General features: G+C 42.4%; 2 protein-coding genes across 2 annotated transcripts in view; both read right to left on the bottom strand.

Moving 5' to 3' along the window:
* Positions 1-2049: 2049 nt before the first annotated feature.
* On the bottom strand, positions 2050-10130 carry tmem251 (transmembrane protein 251). Its single transcript, XM_044376836.1, has 2 exons — positions 9820-10130; positions 2050-2868 (listed from the first exon to the last, which is right to left on the bottom strand). The coding sequence occupies exon 2, from the start codon at positions 2858-2860 to the stop codon at positions 2471-2473; it is 390 nt and encodes a 129-aa protein (XP_044232771.1). The 5' UTR covers positions 2861-2868; positions 9820-10130; the 3' UTR covers positions 2050-2470.
* Positions 10131-11770: 1640 nt separating this feature from the next.
* LOC122965401 (ankyrin repeat and SOCS box protein 2-like) overlaps positions 11771-21125 on the bottom strand; it is an 11989-nt gene continuing 2634 nt past the window's right edge. Inside the window, exons 5-10 of the mRNA XM_044329474.1 lie at positions 18000-18155; positions 15008-15253; positions 13679-13850; positions 12991-13570; positions 12752-12905; positions 11771-12368 (exon numbers count right to left, since the gene is read on the bottom strand). Of these exons, the coding sequence (XP_044185409.1) occupies positions 12229-12368; positions 12752-12905; positions 12991-13570; positions 13679-13850; positions 15008-15253; positions 18000-18155 (1448 nt within the window). The 3' untranslated portion in view covers positions 11771-12228. The remainder of the gene's footprint in view (positions 12369-12751; positions 12906-12990; positions 13571-13678; positions 13851-15007; positions 15254-17999; positions 18156-21125) is intronic.

Here is a 21125-nt window from a genome sequence, read left to right as displayed (position 1 = left end):
ACGTGAGATCCCGTCACCCCTAAATCCCACCGGGCGCGCCGCGGCGCGTTTCAGAAGCGTCCCAGAGGCGGACACAGAAACAGCATTGAGCATCCGGTCAATTTTCAAAATAAAACAACCCGTGCAGACTCCTGGTCGTATATCAACAATAAACGCAATTAAAACAGACAAATAAAGAAACTGTTTGACTACACAGCCTACTTAACCATAGCAGAAGTACAAAGATCAAGGAAAATGACCAAATCAACGAAAGCTGAGCAAGTTAACAAAATTGGACAGTTTAGTTGCCCTGCTACTGCAGTAATTACGGTAGCCTTAAGGCACTCTGTGAGCTTTGACCAGGCTGCTGTAATTACTGTAGTAGGAGTGCAACTGACTGTAAACGGCGAATGGCTTCCTCGCGGTGGAATAGGGCGCTGTGCAGAGGACGGAGCAAACCGCGTCGGAGCAGGAACGCGGCGCGCACGTGCCCGGTGGAATCCCGGGGTAAGAGTATCACATGTTGCTGACGCAGGCGGGCAGTGCGTGCTGACGCAGGCGGGCAGTGTGTGCTGAAGATGGCGGGCGCTGCAGTGCAGGCGGAACTGCGGTTTAGAAACGGACTAACAGAGAAAATCTGCATTAAAGTAGAAAATCATCTGAGTTCTCTGATCCGCGGGATTCACGAACTGAGCCCGAACGTCTCGCGGCTTCTCAGCGAGCTGGTGGAGCGTGAAAAAACCCGCGGAGCATGCGCAGAAGGTGAGCTCACTAATGTGACAATCTGAGCAGCACGTCTACTCAATAAGAATGATTAAATCCAGCATAACGTGTCATCAATAAGAATGATTATGAAGTATAAAATCATTCTGCATGTGTTTCAGTTAAATCAAGACTTCAAATATAATAAGTTCCTTAAAAGAAGATGAAACTAACAGGTTGTTATGCTAACTGCTAACGTTACAGTGCAATACAGTGGTTAGAGAGGAAGGACTAAACAACCTCAAGTTACCTGTCAGCTACAGTCCACAGCAGATTCCTGATACACCTGTATGTTTCCTGCTGCAGGTGAGGAAGAGGAGGACAGTGATGAGGAAGATGAGGATCCAGAGGACCCCCAAAACTCTGAACTACATCCCCCAGCTAAGAGATTCAAGACCTGAAATACCTGAGGACACCTGAAACACCTGAAATATCTGAAATACCTGAGGACACCTGAAACACCTGAAATACCTGAGGACACCTGAAACACCTGAAATACCTGAGGACACCTGAAACACCTGAAATACCTGAGGACACCTGAAACACCTGAAATACCTGAGGACACCTGAAACACCTGAAATACCTGAGGACACCCGAAACATCTGAGGACACCTGAAACATCTGAGGACACCTGAAACATCTGAGGACACCCGAAACATCTGAGGACACCTGAAATACCTGAGGACACCTGAAATATCTGAGGACACCTGAAACATCTGAAGACACCCGAAACATCTGAAATATCTGAGGACACCTGAATATTTGACGATATCAGCAATACCTGAGGACTGATTACCTGGCATCAGTCAGGATATCGATCCTGAATTCAGTAGAAAGTACATAAAGCAGCTTGTGTCTGACATGTTGCTTCAGGTAAAGACTAAAAATAAAACCTGCTTTTTAAATGTCTGTAACAGTCTGACACAGACAGGTGAGGTCAGGTGGGGACAGGTGAGGTCAGGTGGGGACAGGTGAGGTCAGGTATAAACAAGTGAGGTCAGGAGGGGACAGGTGAGGTCAGGTATAAACAAGTGAGGTCAGGAGGGGACAGGTGAGGTCAGGTATAAACAGGAGGGGACAGGTGAGGTCAGGTGGGGACAGGTGAGGTCAGGTGGGGACAGGTGAGGTCAGGTATAAACAGGAGGGGACAGGTGAGGTCAGGAGGGGACAGGTGAGGTCAGGAGGGGACAGGTGAGGTCAGGTGGGGACAGGGGAGGTCAGGTGGGGACAGGTGAGGTCTCCACATCACTTCTGTAAAATAAAACTTTCATTTTCTAAAAGAATTACAATCTTAAAGTGTAAAACACATTGTTTTTTCTTTCATTTTATTGACATAATAAAGTTGTCATGGTAACCAGTGTATGTTATGTGACTCATGATATTAAACACAGAAAAGTAGCAAATTAAGTACCACAGTCACAGAGAATACTGCTCTCTGATTGGCTTGGTCATAAGTTTATCTGCCGGTTACCATAGCAACAGTACTGGTGCTTCAGTTAGACACACAGCTACCCTCCAGCCAATCACAGCACAGGATTCTCTGTGTGTTTTTACAAAAAGGTTTGTATTTGTTGATCCCGACAGTCCACGCTCAGGGCAGTTCGACACAGGTCCTTATCAGGCGGAGCGGTGGGTTTACGTCTGTCAAAAGGCACACAGGGAAGTGACATCACAACCGACAAACTGTTCACTTAGTCTTCTGGTGACGTCCTGCATTGGCCCCGCCCCTCTATGTGTCTATAAGTGGTGAGCCGCTGTGATTGGACGGCTTGCCAACGGCGTGGCGGCGGCTGCAGAGCAGGGCAAGGCAGACAGGTAGGACACAGTAACCGACGGCGCGAGGGTCCGCCCTTGTGCAGGAGAACAGGAAGAGGAAGAGCTGCAAGTATGGCAGCAGGAAGACCGACGCCCACATCCAAGCAGGAAGTGGTGGCAAGCGGGTGCCAATGCCCTGACTCCAGCTGACGGCGGGGGGTGGAGCTGACGGGCTGGTTGCACCTCTCTGCACGTGTTCCAAACTGAACCGCTGAACCTCAAACACGTAGTACACCAACAGCACGCTGAGTAGCAGGTAGAGAGCCACGCCCACCCAGCCCATCCTCTGACGGAAGTTCATCATCCTCCATACTGCCAGAAAAACAGATTAATAGTAAATAAGTCATCAATACATCCTCCATACTGTGTAACTGAACTGAGCAGCCACAAATTTCTATGTTTAGCGTTGTCAGGTTAGGCTAACCCATTGTTGCTAACTTTAGAGCTAACACCCTTCACTGTTCCAGCAGTTGGAGAAACAACAGACGAATTTTTCTTGGTCTTGAGGAGCTGCAGCATTTATTAACTGACACACTGTAGTCTGTACTGCACATTAACTGACACACTGTAGTCTGTACTGCACATTAACTGATACACTGTAGTCTGTACTGCACATTAACTGACACACTGTAGTCTGTACTGCACATTTACTGACACTGTAGTCTGTACTGCACATTTACTGACACACTGTAGTCTGTACTGTACATTAACTGACACACTGTAGTCTGTACTGCACATTAACTGACACACTGTAGTCTGTACTGCACGTTTACTGACACACTGTAGTCTGTACTGCACATTAACTGACACACTGTAGTCTGTACTGCACATTAACTGACACACTGTAGTCTGTACTGTACATTTACTGACACTGTAGTCTGTACTGCACATTTACTGACACACTGTAGTCTGTACTGCACATTTACTGACACACTGTAGTCTGTACTGTACATTAACTGACACACTGTAGTCTGTACTGCACATTAACTGACACACTGTAGTCTGTACTGCACATTTACTGACACACTGTAGTCTGTACTGCACATTAACTGACACACTGTAGTCTGTACTGTACATTTACTGACACTGTAGTCTGTACTGCACATTAACTGACACACTGTAGTCTGTACTGCACATTTACTGACACACTGTAGTCTGTACTGCACATTTACTGACACTGTAGTCTGTACTGTACATTTACTGGCACACTGTAGTCTGTACTGCACATTTACTGACACACTGTAGTCTGTACTGTACATTTACTGACACACTGTAGTCTGTACTGTACATTTACTGACACACTGTAGTCTGTACTGCACATTTACTGACACTGTAGTCTGTACTGTACATTAACTGACACACTGTAGTCTGTACTGTACATTTACTGACACTGTAGTCTGTACTGCACATTTACTGACACACTGTAGTCTGTACTGTACATTTACTGACACTGTAGTCTGTTCTGTACATTTACTGACACACTGTAGTCTGTACTGTACATTTACTGACACACTGTAGTCTGTACTGTACATTTACTGACACACTAGTCTACTGTACATTTACTGACACACTAGTCTACTGTACATTTACTGACACACTGTAGTCTGTACTGAACATTTACTGACACACTAGTCTACTGTACATTTACTGACACACTGTAGTCTGTACTGCACATCTACTGACACACTAGTCTACTGTACATTTACTGACACACTAGTCTACTGTACATTTACTGGCACTGTAGTCTGTATTGTACATTTACTGACACTGTAGTCTGTACTGCACATTTACTGACACACTGTAGTCTGTACTGTACATTTACTGACACACTAGTCTACTGTACATTTACTGACACACTAGTCTACTGTTCATTTACTGACACTGTAGTCTGTACTGTACATTTACTGACACACTAGTCTACTGTTCATTTACCGACACACTAGTCTACTGTACATTTACTGACACACTGTAGTCTGTATTGTACATTTACTGACACTGTAGTCTGTACTGCACATTTACTGACACACTGTAGTCTGTACTGCACATTTACTGACACACTGTAGTCTGTACTGTACATTAACTGACACACTGTAGTCTGTACTGCACATTAACTGACACACTGTAGTCTGTACTGCACATTTACTGACACACTGTAGTCTGTACTGCACATTAACTGACACACTGTAGTCTGTACTGCACATTAACTGACACACTGTAGTCTGTACTGCACATTAACTGACACACTGTAGTCTGTACTGTACATTTACTGACACTGTAGTCTGTACTGCACATTTACTGACACACTGTAGTCTGTACTGCACATTTACTGACACACTGTAGTCTGTACTGTACATTAACTGACACACTGTAGTCTGTACTGCACATTAACTGACACACTGTAGTCTGTACTGCACATTAACTGACACACTGTAGTCTGTACTGCACATTTACTGACACACTGTAGTCTGTACTGCACATTAACTGACACACTGTAGTCTGTACTGTACATTTACTGACACTGTAGTCTGTACTGCACATTTACTGACACACTGTAGTCTGTACTGCACATTTACTGACACTGTAGTCTGTACTGTACATTTACTGGCACACTGTAGTCTGTACTGCACATTTACTGACACACTGTAGTCTGTACTGTACATTTACTGACACACTGTAGTCTGTACTGCACATTTACTGACACTGTAGTCTGTACTGTACATTTACTGGCACACTGTAATCTGTACTGCACGTTTACTGACACACTGTAGTCTGTACTGTACGTTAACTGACACACTGTAGTCTGTACTGCACATTTACTGACACACTGTAGTCTGTACTGTACATTAACTGACACACTGTAGTCTGTACTGTACATTTACTGACACTGTAGTCTGTACTGCACATTTACTGACACACTGTAGTCTGTACTGTACATTTACTGACACTGTAGTCTGTACTGCACATTTACTGACACACTGTAGTCTGTACTGCACATTTACTGACACTGTAGTCTGTACTGTACATTTACTGGCACACTGTAGTCTGTACTGCACATTTACTGACACACTGTAGTCTGTACTGTACATTTACTGACACACTGTAGTCTGTACTGCACATTTACTGACACTGTAGTCTGTACTGTACATTTACTGGCACACTGTAATCTGTACTGCACGTTTACTGACACACTGTAGTCTGTACTGTACGTTAACTGACACACTGTAGTCTGTACTGCACATTTACTGACACACTGTAGTCTGTACTGTACATTAACTGACACACTGTAGTCTGTACTGTACATTTACTGACACTGTAGTCTGTACTGCACATTTACTGACACACTGTAGTCTGTACTGTACATTTACTGACACTGTAGTCTGTTCTGTACATTTACTGACACACTGTAGTCTGTACTGTACATTTACTGACACTGTAGTCTGTATTGTACATTTACTGACACTGTAGTCTGTACTACACATTTACTGACACACTGTAGTCTGTACTGCACATTTACTGACACACTGTAGTCTGTACTGCACATTTACTGACACACTGTAGTCTGTACTGTACATTTACTGACACACTGTAGTCTGTACTGTACATTTACTGACACACTAGTCTACTGTACATTTACTGACACACTGTAGTCTGTACTGTACATTTACTGACACACTAGTCTACTGTACATTTACTGACACACTAGTCTACTGTACATTTACTGACACACTGTAGTCTGTACTGAACATTTACTGACACACTAGTCTACTGTACATTTACTGACACACTGTAGTCTGTACTGCACATTTACTGACACACTAGTCTACTGTACATTTACTGACACACTAGTCTACTGTACATTTACTGGCACTGTAGTCTGTATTGTACATTTACTGACACTGTAGTCTGTACTGCACATTTACTGACACACTGTAGTCTGTACTGTACATTTACTGACACACTGTAGTCTGTACTGTACATTTACTGACACACTAGTCTACTGTACATTTACTGACACACTAGTCTACTGTTCATTTACTGACACTGTAGTCTGTACTGTACATTTACTGACACTCTAGTCTACTGTACATTTACTGACACACTAGTCTACTGTTCATTTACTGACACACTAGTCTACTGTACATTTACTGACACACTGTAGTCTGTACTGTACATTTACTGACACACTAGTCTACTGTACATTTACTGACACACTAGTCTACTGTTCATTTACTGACACTGTAGTCTGTACTGTACATTTACTGACACTCTAGTCTACTGTACATTTACTGACACACTAGTCTACTGTTCATTTACTGACACACTAGTCTACTGTACATTTACTGACACTCTAGTCTACTGTACATTTACTGACACACTAGTCTACTGTTCATTTACTGACACTCTAGTCTACTGTACATTTACTGACACACTAGTCTACTGTACATTTACTGACACACTGTAGTCTGTACTGTACATTTACTGACACACTAGTCTACTGTACATTTACTGACACACTAGTCTACTGTTCATTTACTGACACTGTAGTCTGTACTGCACATTAACTGACACACTGTAGTCTGTACTGCACATTAACTGACACACTGTAGTCTGTACTGCACATTTACTGACACACTGTAGTCTGTACTGCACATTAACTGACACACTGTAGTCTGTACTGCACATTAACTGACACACTGTAGTCTGTACTGCACATTAACTGACACACTGTAGTCTGTACTGTACATTTACTGACACTGTAGTCTGTACTGCACATTTACTGACACACTGTAGTCTGTACTGCACATTTACTGACACACTGTAGTCTGTACTGCACATTAACTGACACACTGTAGTCTGTACTGTACATTTACTGACACTGTAGTCTGTACTGCACATTTACTGACACACTGTAGTCTGTACTGCACATTTACTGACACTGTAGTCTGTACTGTACATTTACTGGCACACTGTAGTCTGTACTGCACATTTACTGACACACTGTAGTCTGTACTGTACATTTACTGACACACTGTAGTCTGTACTGCACATTTACTGACACTGTAGTCTGTACTGTACATTTACTGGCACACTGTAATCTGTACTGCACGTTTACTGACACACTGTAGTCTGTACTGTACGTTAACTGACACACTGTAGTCTGTACTGCACATTTACTGACACACTGTAGTCTGTACTGTACATTAACTGACACACTGTAGTCTGTACTGTACATTTACTGACACTGTAGTCTGTACTGCACATTTACTGACACACTGTAGTCTGTACTGTACATTTACTGACACTGTAGTCTGTACTGCACATTTACTGACACACTGTAGTCTGTACTGCACATTTACTGACACTGTAGTCTGTACTGTACATTTACTGGCACACTGTAGTCTGTACTGCACATTTACTGACACACTGTAGTCTGTACTGTACATTTACTGACACACTGTAGTCTGTACTGCACATTTACTGACACTGTAGTCTGTACTGTACATTTACTGGCACACTGTAATCTGTACTGCACGTTTACTGACACACTGTAGTCTGTACTGTACATTTACTGACACTCTAGTCTACTGTACATTTACTGACACACTAGTCTACTGTTCATTTACTGACACACTAGTCTACTGTACATTTACTGACACTCTAGTCTACTGTACATTTACTGACACACTAGTCTACTGTTCATTTACTGACACTCTAGTCTACTGTACATTTACTGACACACTAGTCTACTGTACATTTACTGACACACTGTAGTCTGTACTGTACATTTACTGACACACTAGTCTACTGTACATTTACTGACACACTAGTCTACTGTTCATTTACTGACACTGTAGTCTGTACTGTACATTTACTGACACTCTAGTCTACTGTACATTTACTGACACACTAGTCTACTGTTCATTTACTGACACACTAGTCTACTGTACATTTACTGACACTCTAGTCTACTGTACATTTACTGACACACTAGTCTACTGTTCATTTACTGACACTCTAGTCTACTGCACATTTACTGACACACTGTAGTCTGTACTGTACATTTACTGACACACTGTAGTCTGTACTGTACATTTACTGACACACTAGTCTACTGTACATTTACTGACACACTAGTCTACTGTACATTTACTGACACACTAGTCTACTGTTCATTTACTGACACTGTAGTCTGTACTGTACATTTACTGACACTCTAGTCTACTGTACATTTACTGACACACTAGTCTACTGTACATTTACTGACACACTAGTCTACTGTACATTTACTGACACACTTACAACTACCTGCTAACCTTTTCCTCTGATCCGCTAATATTCACTGTCACTTTCCTGCCGCTCGCACACAGACGTTGACTCACACTCAAACGCTATTGATTTCTGAGTGAATGGATATTTAGCGTTTTTTTGGCATTAAAAATTTTTTTTGGCCTGGCGGGGTTCTTGTTGTAATAATTGTAGGAGAAACACTGATTCAATAAACGTTCAGTTAACGTTCAGTAAACGTTGAGTACAGTTGGACCCAGCAGTCTCCTTTAGGTTGGGCGAGTTCAAAGTTGTGGAAATAAAGGGGGTGTTTTGAATACACCCGCCTTGTTTTCACAGGTAATTTTTTAATCTGTCCCTCTCGCTGCAGGAAATAATGGATTAATCCTGGAAAGTTACTGAAGCACTTTTCTCCTTATGAAAGTAACACGGAGATTAGTCGACCAATGAGAATTTGGTCAAACGAGAGCATATCGACCAACCAATCGACCAGTTGACTACAGCCCTAAAGAAAATAACAGATTACTAATCAATACATCATCGATAGTTATCAGTAGTATTTCTTCAACCATTGCTGTAGTGTTTATTTACTTTACTGTAGTATTTATTCACACTTAACTGGAGAGGTTATTTACACTTTCTAGTAATGTTTACTTGCCAGACTCCATTCATTATTTGCCAGTTTTAACTGTCTCCTGCTCTAAACCTCAACTGTCTTCAGTTCTTTCGAGTGAAATCCTGTTCAGTGTTTCTGCCAGATTCCGTTTATCTTTCAGACAGTTAAACTGTCAGATGACATTAATGTTTCCTCTCGCTGTTAATTAACATACAGACGGTCCGCCGCGCGTTAGCAGCCTGTTAGCAGCCTGTTAGCAGCCTGTTCGCATGTTAGCATTAGCAGGCTGTTAGCCTGTTAGCAGCCAATTAGCTTGTTAGTCGGCTATTAGCAGGTTAGCTCGTGTTTTTCACAACTCTTACCTTCCTTCACGCAGATTATTTCAAATCAAAGTTATGCTTTTCGCTGGTTTTTAATCCGCTGTCAATCCCGGAGGTCTGGGAAGTCTCGTCTCTCTGTTTTGTCACCTGACACCCATCGACGACGTCACTCAAACTGCCCAAAGACGTCACAGAGCCTGAAGCGTTTATAACCACTCAGCTGTCTGTGTTTCGTTTGCCAAAATAAAGCAATGATGACAGTAAACTGTCAGCAGTCATTTATATGTATCGTGTATATCGTCAGAAGTGTTTCTGTGTCGCAGAGAAGCTCAGCAGCAGCTGCTCTAGAAGCACAACAACCGTCGCTAGATGGCGCTGCTGTCGCATTGACGCCATTTTGGACTGAAAACGCCATCACGTTCATTCAAAGTCATCACATCTAGTGACGTCACCATACTACAATAACCACTGAAGCTCCACTGCTCCCAGTACCTGATGACACCAAAACCAGAGATCCCATTCAGGACACACTCCTTTATTTAAAAACTTTGTAGAAACATCAACCACTGAACAGAAACTTTATGTTTGTTTCTTTAAGCACACAGGCTGCGTTAGAATAAGAGTTACACATTAAATATCAGCCTGTAGCCTTCAAGTAGAAAGCAAAGCAGCCCAATAAACATCATTTCAAATCAGAGGAACTGTATGAAATGTGATGTAACAACAAACAAACTGTGTGATTCTGTGCTCTCATTCTGGTTTCTGTCAGTATGACTGAAACTTAGAGTGTTTCAGCATTTAAACAATCACACTCTGGCTATATTAGAATAATAACACGGAGTTATAGAGGCGTTGATACGACTGATAACTAAAAACATGCTATTAGTATCATTTTCTAAATGCTGGTATTGATTTGGTATCTATGTATTGATTTTTGTGACATCCCTAATTTTATCCACTTTGTAATGTGGTTATCAAATACCAAACTGGGATCTGCAGACCATCAGGGGTCCTTGAGAGGGCTGCGTATTATGCCTTGTAAAGCACTTTGTGACTTATGTCTATGATAAGTGCTACACAAATAAAATGACCCTAACCCTAACCCTACTTACTTACTCTCTGGAGTCCGCTCGGAGGATGCGTTGCATGCATGCACAGTAGATGCACAGGTGGCCCTTGTAGTGTAGTGGTTGCACAGACTATGACAAAGTGGAGGTACGCAGATGTCTGCACAGAGCCCACGTGCTCCGATGAGGAGGTTCAGGTCACACGGACCCTCGTGTAGGCCTACTTGCATTCATGAAAGGTATATTTTCGGCTTAAGGACCCACAAAGAAAATGTTGTTGTCTAGAGTCTTGTCCTGTTGAAGGCTCAGGGTCTAGAGCCAATGGATATAACGAGCTTTAGTTTGGGTAAATAATAAAAATAATACTAAAACTGGCTCAGAACAACATTAACTGGTTATTATGTTGTTGCTATATTGGATAAAATGAGTCGATACATCAGGTCTCTTCATGCCTTTTACATCCCAGATGTAATCGGTTAACTGACTGCACTGTTACATGTAACTCTAACAGACAGACAGATGCAGCTGCAGGACGGCCAGGATCAATACAGCAGTGTGAAGAACAGACTGTAGACTTTTATACCAGCCAGTTTACTGTATGTGCACAATATGGCACAGACGACTGGCCTCCCTCCCCGACAGGAAGGAAAGAGTCATGTGGTGTTTGTAAAGTGAAGACAGAAACGCAAAGGCTCATTTTGTAACGAGGTCTAATGTTGTCATGATGTCATCAATGTTTTATTTGTTTCAGGTCATCAGCTGTGATATTAATTACACTGATGGTGTCTCAGACACAGTGAAGGTATCACGCCGTCATGTGACAGGATGGAAGATTTAAACACCTCACAGCTGGTTAACAGAGAACCAGGATCAGATAATAACATCAAACTAACAGACACATGTGATTAAAGAGATGGAAACATTAATGCTTCACATTTATTTATTAAATCTGTTTAAAAACACAAAAACTCTGTAAAAATGTTGATTTGACTTTTAATCTCTTTCATGTCTCTGTTTTATTAACGGATGTTTTTATTATTATTAAATCCCAGAACAGACTCAAACCAACAATGTGTTCATCTCTCATCTCATTGGTTCCTACTGAAGACTTTAAAACTCTTTACACAGCTCAGTGATAAAACAGCTGCTCGCTGTGGTTTTTAACACACTAACAGGTGTTGCGGACTATTTTCAGCGGTGGATGAATCCACGTGTGTTGCTGTGGGGAGTGTTAATGGCAATCAGAAGATAATTAAGCCTCCAGCAGCTGTCAATCAAAGTCATCACAGTGAGTTTTAAACATTATGTCAGAAATGTCTGCAGCTCCATCAGCTGCCAATAATCAATAGTGATCAGTACTCTGTTTTCAGTCCGTGTGGCAGTTTCAGCAGACGTCCACAGAGCCCTCCTGGTGCTGCAGGAAGCGGATCAGACCTCCGGGCAGCGGCAACTTCTGCAGCCGCCGATGACCAACCAGCCGCAAGACCTGCAGCCGACACAGCTGCAGCAGCGGCCGCGGAGGTGCTGCAAGAGAAGAAGAATTACGTTCAATTCAATTTCATTTATAAAGCGCCAAATCATAACAGAAGTTATCTCAGAGCTCTTTCCACATAGAACTCTACATAGAGCAGGTCCAGACCGAAACTCTTTAATCTACAGCAGCAGCAGGAAAACCTTTAACAGGAAGAAGAAACGTCAAGCAGAACCGGACTCTAGGTGGACGCCGTCTGTCTCGACCGGTTGGATTGAGAGTGTGTGCTGTGACATCACAGAACATGGTGACATCACTGGTGACATCACTGGTGACATCATAGTAGGACACACTGGTGACATCACTGGTGACATCGCGGGTGATTAGTTGTTACCTGCCTTCGCTGTGACATCACCTCTACCTGTTACTGACTCACCTGCTTTCTCTTTGATGACGCTCCAATCAGAGAAGCTGTCCAGGTGTTCCACCAGTCTGGAGCAGAGAGTCACATGACCAACGTAGTCCAACAGGACATCGATGATCGGCCCCGCCCACCGACAGATGCTGGGGGCGGAGATCATCTCGCAGAACTGTCAATCAATCAATCACAACTATTAATCAATCTCAGTATGTAACGCACCTGAACGCCTCTCATTTCAGACATTTGTAACGCACCTGAACGCCTCTCACTGGGCTGTGTTGAAGCAGGTCTCCTTCGTCTTGGAGGCGGCCCCATGGGGATCGGGAGGTTTTGATTGGCGGATGAGGTCCGCTGCCATACACACAGTTGAAGCAGGAGAGGGCGTGGCCTCCGTTGTCCAGCAGGTACTTGAACATGGGCAGGTACTTCATGGAGAACATGTAGATGGCGGGGAAGGTGGTGGGGTGTGTGGGGATGCAGGCATTGATGTCGGCGCCGTGCTCCACCAGCAGCGTGACGGTCTGGATGCAGCCGATCCGAGCCGCCACCATCAGCGGCCGGAACACGTCCAGGTTGGGGTCGGCGCCGGCCGCCAGCAGCGTGCCGACAGCATCGATGTTATTGTTGATGACAGAGAAGTATAGCGCCGTGCTCCGTCGGTCCTCGTACAGTTTAGAGCGCTCTTCAGACAGCTGAGCATTGACGTCGAATCCTGCCTCAATCAGAGTCTCCAGGACGTCGTCACGGTTACGCTCGGCGGCCATGTGCAGCGGGCTGATGCCGGTCCGACGGACTCTGGCCTTGCTGGTTGCCCGGATCAACATGGAAACCATCCTGCAACAGAAAACACCAGGACTTAGCCGGTAACTGTACGTTTCTGCATTTAGAAGAAAAATGTTTATCTGACTGGAAAAGAGGAAAAAGCAGCTCTGCTGAACATACGTGTCACTTCCTCTCTGGGCAGCGATGTGTAGCGGTAATAATCCCGTCTTCCCGGGTTTGTTGGCGTCCGCCTTCTGAGAGAGGAGGAGCTCCACAACGTCCTCATGCCCGTTTTTAGTAGCTTCATACAGAGCCGTTGCTCCGTCAGTAGCCTGGCTGTTAATGTCTGCACCTGCAGAGGTCAGAGGTCAGAGGTCATAGTAGGGGTGTGATGGCTGAACCATCCTGTCCAATCAGGCTCCAGACTCTAGAGCTGGTTTACAGATCCTGATCAGGGTTTCTAACTGGCTGACAAGACATCGTGACTGTGTGTCGACGACATCATTCGTTCGCTGAGTTTTACCTGAAAAGCTGTTTTTGACCAGTAAAGTCAGCGAACTGGTAAATTCTTGTTTTTCTTGTTGTGTCATAATCATCATTCGACAAATTCTTTAGTACTTTAAGACATCCTGAAGTTTGCCATGTCAGAGTCTTTGTTGGGACAAATGTAACAGCTGTTTCTTTAGCTATAATTCTAATTTATATATATATATAATATATTATATATATATAACTGTATATATATATATAATATATTTAACTGTAAATCACTCCGTATGATTCGAAGTAGGAATTAAAGGAAATGCAAAGTGTTAATGGACTGATCTGATCTGACAAAAAAATCCAAATTTGCATCATTGATTTTTAGGCCTTATGTTCTAAAAATGAAATTTAATATATTTTACTATGATAAAGGACATAATATGTTTGTAATTACATATTAACAGGACATCATCAGACATTTTTAATACAAGACCAGGTTAAACCCTGATATTAATCTGGACTGTGTCTGGTCAGTGTGTTACAGTGATAGTCGTGTCTACAATGTGAATTCTTGGATATTTAATGTTCATCTGCAATTTTCTGTCGTGGTTCCAGTAATATTTGTTGTTAAAGTGCACTGAAGTAGCGTCACATGACTAGAGAAGCTACATTTGAGTCAAAAAAAGTAATAAATACACTTGTAAGAACAAAACTTTCCACTCATATCTCATATCATATCATAGGGATGTTTGATTTGAAAGAGAACTGATTTTAATTGTAATTATATGTATCTATAGTGTAAGTTTATCTATACATGTATCTGTATGTGTATCTATACATGTATCTGTATGTGTATCTATACATGTATCTATACATGTATCTGTATGTGTATCTATACATGTATCTGTATGTGTATCTATACAGTTTGTGTATCTGTACATATATATATATACATGAAGAAGAAATATGTTCATGTGTTCATATGTTTATATGTTCATGTGTTCGTGAGTTCATTTGTCCACGTACCGTGTTTGAGGAGGAGGCGCAGTGCGGCGAGCTGCCCGCTCTGAGCGGCGGTGAACATTGGTGTGATGCCGTACATGTCGGTCTGTGTGTGTTTGGCTCCGGCCTTCAGCAGCATCTCACAGATCTCCGTGTTGTTCCTGCACACGGCTTCCTGCAGCGCCGTCCAGCCGTGATTACACGCTGCGTTCACGAGCACGCCACGATTCAGCAGCACCGCCACCAGCGCAGCGCTGTTCCTCTCACAGGCTGCAGTTAAAGGGACGGCACACACAAACAAGTCATTAAAGGGACGGTACACACAAACAAGTCATTAAAGGGACGGTACACACAAACAGGTCATTAAAGGGACGGTACACACAAACAGGTTATTAAAGGGACGGCACACACAAACAGGTCATTAAAGGGACGGCACACACAAACAGGTTATTAAAGGGACGGCACACACAAACAGGTCATTAAAGGGACGGCACACACAAACAGGTTATTAAAGGGACGGCACACACAAACAGGTCATTAAAGGGACGGCACACACAAACAAGTCATTAAAGAGACGGTACACACAAACAGGTCATTAAAGGGACGGTACACACAAACAAGTCATTAAAGGGACGGTACACACAAACAAGTCATTAAAGGGACGGTACACACAAACAGGTCATTAAAGGGACGGCACACACAAACAAGTCATTAAAGGGACGGTACACACAAACAGGTCATTAAAGGGACGGCACACACAAACAAGTCATTAAAGGGACGGTACACACAAACAGGTCATTAAAGGGACGGTACACACAAACAAGTCATTAAAGGGACGGTACACACAAACAGGTCATTAAAGGGACGGTACACACAAACAAGTCATTAAAGAGACGGTACACACAAACAAGTCATTAAAGGGACGGTACACACAAACAGGTCATTAAAGAGACGGTACACACAAACAAGTCATTAAAGGGACGGTACACACAAACAGGTCATTAAAGGGACGGCACACACAAACAAGTCATTAAAGAGACGGTACACACAAACAAGTCATTAAAGGGACGGCACACACAAACAAGTCATTAAAGAGACGGTACACACAAACAGGCCATTAAAGGGACGGCACACACAAACAGGTCATTAAAGGGACGGTACACACAAACAAGTCATTAAAGGGACGGTACACACAAACAGGTCATTAAAGGGACGGCACACACAAACAAGTCATTAAAGAGACGGTACACACAAACAAGTCATTAAAGGGACGGCACACACAAACAAGTCATTAAAGAGACGGTACACACAAACAGGTTATTAAAGGGACGGTACACACAAACAAGTCATTAAAGGGACGGCACACACAAACAAGTCATTAAAGGGACGGTACACACAAACAGGTCATTAAAGGGACGGCACACACAAACAAGTCATTAAAGGGACGGTACACACAAACAAGTCATTAAAGGGACGGTACACACAAACAGGTCATTAAAGGGACGGCACACACAAACAAGTCATTAAAGAGACGGCACACACAAACAAGTCATTAAAGGGACGGCACACACAAACAAGTCATTAAAGAGACGGTACACACAAACAGGCCATTAAAGGGACGGCACACACAAACAGGTCATTAAAGGGACGGTACACACAAACAAGTCATTAAAGGGACGGTACACACAAACAAGTCATTAAAGGGACGGCACACACAAACAAGTCATTAAAGGGACGGCACACACAAACAGGTCATTAAAGGGACGGTACACACAAACAAGTCATTAAAGGGACGGTACACACAAACAAGTCATTAAAGGGACGGTACACACAAACAAGTCATTAAAGGGACGGTACACACAAACAGGTCATTGTAGGGACGGCACACACAAACAAGTCATTAAAGGGACGGTACACACAAACAAGTCATTAAAGGGACGGTACACACAAACAGGTCATTGTAGGGACGGTACACACAAACAGGTCATTGTAGGGACGGCACACACAAACAAGTCATTAAAGGGACGGCACACACAAACAAGTCATTAAAGGGACGGTACACACAAACAAGTCATTAAAGGGACGGTACACACAAACAAGTCATTAAAGGGACGGTACACACAAACAAGTCATTAAAGGGACGGTACACACAAACAGGTCATTAAAGGGACGGTACACACAAACAAGTCATTATAGGGACGGTACACACAAACAGGTTGTTAAAGGGACGGTACACACAAACAAGTCATTAAAGGGACGGTACACACAAACAAGTCATTAAAGGGACGGTACACACAAACAAGTCATTAAAGGGACGGTACACACAAACAGGTCATTAAAGGGACGGTACACACAAACAAGTCATTATAGGGACGGTACACACAAACAGGTTGTTAAAGGGACGGTACACACAAACAAGTCATTAAAGGGACGGTACACACAAACAGGTTGTTAAAGGGACGGTACACACAAACAAGTCATTAAAGGGACGGTACACACAAACAAGTCATTAAAGGGACGGTACACACAAACAAGTCGTTAAAGGGACGGTACACACAAACAAGTCATTATAGGGACGGTACACACAAACAAGTCATTAAAGGGACGGTACACACAAACAAGTCATTAAAGGGACAGTACACACAAACAAGTCATTATAGGGACGGTACACACAAACAGGTTGTTAAAGGGACGGTACACACAAACAAGTCATTAAAGGGACGGTACACACAAACAGGTCATTAAAGGGACGGTACACACAAACAGGTCATTAAAGGGACAGTACACACAAACAAGTCATTAAAGGGACGGTACACACAAACCACACTGAGTTTATTAAAGGGACGGTAAACACAAGTCCAGAACAAAATAATTTCTTCTGAGGTTAGGTTTTACTTTGTAAGACATTTACAGCAATATGTTGACCATTGAGAATCCTGCTCTCTGATTGGTTCAGAGCTCAATATATTTTGTATCAGCAAGTATTCTGAGATGTTTCATTATGACTCATTGTTACCTTTATAGAGTGTTGTCTCACGGTCGTAGTTGGTGATGTCAGGGTCTGCTCCGTGGTCCAGCAGCACCTGAACACATTGCAGATGACCCTTGCTGACAGCAACCAGCAGCGGGGTCTCACCACGCTCTGCTCGCTTGTTGACCATCCCCGGCTGAGCTGATCAGAAAAACACAGACAGATGACTTCAGTCTACCCAAATCACTCATATGATCATCAATATACAGTCTGCAGCCAAACACAACACAGAAAACAACATGAAGATGAGATTCAGAGAAGCAGTCTGTGGCTTTACTCACAATAAACAGTTTACTTAGACATAAAAAACATAATTTGTTTGATTGACAGCTGACTTCCTCCTGCATTCACTGATGCAAACAATGAGACATATTATAAGCCCATAAAACCACATAGAAACTGTGTCTGTCCCCCGACCACTTAAATCTATTAAATCTAAAGTAAACAGAAGAGGAGTCATTCATAAAAACCTAATAAAAATTAACACAACCTCTGCAATTATACAACAAAATAGGAGAATTAAATGTGGACTCTTAAACATTAGATCTCTGTCATCTAAAGCTGTTTTAGTAAATGATTTAATCTCAGATCATCATATTGATTGATTGTCTTACTGAAACCTGGCTGTGTCATGAAGAACATGTCAGTCTAAATGAATCCAGTCCTCCCAGTCATATTAATACTCACATTCCTCCAGACACTGGCCGAGGAGGAGGAGTCACAGCCTCATTATCAACTCTAGACCTGAACTTCATTATAACTCATTAGAAAGTCTTGTTCTTACCTTAAATGATATATTGATTTGATTTGTTGATTGGGACAGTATGTAGTTTTAAACATTAAAGATGCACTGCACCAGAGTTAGATTGTCCCCCACAATCAAAACATACAACAGCACAACAACAAACTGTACAAAGCAAAGCAAAAAACAAAAAAACAACAAAAACAACAAAAACAAACAAACAAACAAACAAAAACACACCATACAAAACACAAAATACAAAGCTACACACAACAGCACATCACAGGCTAGACTCAGTGGCCACACAGCTGATTGGTCTTTAGTAATGTTTGACCTGGCCACTTCATGCAGGAGCTGGCAGTCAGGGACGGTTGTTAGGGTAACAACACCTGGAAAGGCCTCCACCAAGGCTAGAAATACCACTCTGAGTCATTGTCTCTCTCTCTCTCTCCTAGGATCCACGTTTTTGGTATTTTTCTTTTGCATTCAACAGACGCACATACATATCTCACTCATCCACACACCACATTCTCCACTGATGCAGTTACTCTCCACACCTCATGCCTTTTGTATATAGTTATGTTTGTTTTAGTTTTAAATAAAACAAATAATTGGCACCTGAACTTGACTTGCTTTCCCTGTTTGTCACATTCATTGAGCCGGTTTGTGACAGTTGATAGAATTACAGGTCTTCATATGATCAGGTAGGACGTTCCACTGAGTTGTGACTTTCACAGAGAGAGCTGACCGCCCCAGTGTGATGAAACGGTCTCATAGTGGAGGAGGACAAACCAAGTCTCTCACCCAACATGGAAAACTTTACAGCCAGTTCTATGTGTTATAGTGAACCGTCCTCCTGGTCCGTACTCTGAATTATCTGAATCTCAGAGTTTTTATCAATCTTAGTCCTTAGTACAGATAAAGTAATTATAGTAGGTGATTTTAATATTCATGTGGACGTTGATAATGACAGTCTCAGTGCTGCATTTATCTCATTATTAGACTCAATTGGCTTCTCTCAGTGTGTAAATAATCCCACTCACTGTCTGAACCACACCCTCCACCTTGTTCTGACTTATGGCATCTAAATTGAACATTTAATACTTTTTCCACAAAATCCTATTTTATCAGATCATTTTTTAATAACTTTTGAATTCCTATTACTGGATTATACACCATTAGAAAAATGTCCTCACTAGATGTCTATCTGATAGTGTTGTAGATAAATTTAAGGAAGCAGTTCCATCAGTACTGAATTCACTGCCATGTCTCAATACTACAGAGGACTCTTATATTAACTTTAGTTCCTCCCGAACTGATAATCTTATTGATAGTGCTGCAGGCTCACTACGAATAACACTCGACTCCATCGCCCCCTTAAAAAGGAAGATAATAAAACATAAGAGGTTAGCTCCGTGGTTTAACTCCCAAACCTGCAAATTAAAGCAAACATCGCGGAAATTGGAAAGGATTTGGCGTTCCACCAAAGTAGAAGATTCTCGCTTAGTCTGGCAAGATAGTCTTAAAACATATAGGAAGGCCCTCTGTAATGCCAGAGCCGCCTGTTACTCAGCATTAATAGAAGAGAATAAAAACTGCCCTAGGTTCCTTTTCAGCACTTTGGCTGACAAAGAGTCATAACTCTACTGATCCATGTATTCCTATAGCTCTCAGTAGTAACGACTTTATGAGCTTCTTTAATGATAAAATTCTAACTATTAGAGACTAAATTAACCACCTCCTGCCCTCAACAGGCACCGATTTATCCTCACTGATCATCACATCCTATTACAGAGACTGGAGCATTTAACTGGCATTAAAGGAACTGCATTAAGCTGGTTTAAGTCCTATTTATCAGATCGATTTCAGTTTGTACATGTTAATGATGAATCCTCCATGCACGCAAAAGTTGATATATTAATGATAAAGCTACTCTGGATGGCATTACCCTGGCCTCCAGCACCACCGTAAGGAATCTGGGAGTTATCTTTGATCAGGATATGTCCTTTAACTCCCACATAAATCAAATCTCAAGGACTGCCTTTTTTCACTTACGTAATATCACAAAAATCACATCCTGTCCCTAAAAGATGCAGAAAAACTAGTTCATGCATTTGTTACTTCTAGGCTGGATTATTGCAATTCCTTATTATCAGGCTGCTCTAACAAGTCTCTAAAGACTCTCCAGCTGGTCCAGAATGCAGCTGCACGTGTTCTGACTAAAACTAGACAAAGAGACCACATTTCTCCCATTTTAGCTTCGCTGCATTGGCTTCCTGTAAAATCTAGAATAGAATTTAAAATCCTTCTCCTAACTTACAAAGCCCTTAATGGTCAGACACCATCATATCTTGAAGAGCTCATAATAC

Source organism: Thunnus albacares, chromosome 16 (assembly GCF_914725855.1).
Source record: "Thunnus albacares chromosome 16, fThuAlb1.1, whole genome shotgun sequence".
Taxonomy (NCBI): domain Eukaryota; kingdom Metazoa; phylum Chordata; class Actinopteri; order Scombriformes; family Scombridae; genus Thunnus; species Thunnus albacares.
This window is presented reverse-complemented; position numbering and strand designations above follow the sequence as displayed.

What these genes read in the sequence shown, in the direction of transcription:
- tmem251 (XM_044376836.1), bottom strand. Translation starts at nt 2,860, where the DNA reads ATGATGAACTTCCGTCAGAGGATGGGCTGGGTGGGCGTGGCTCTCTAC.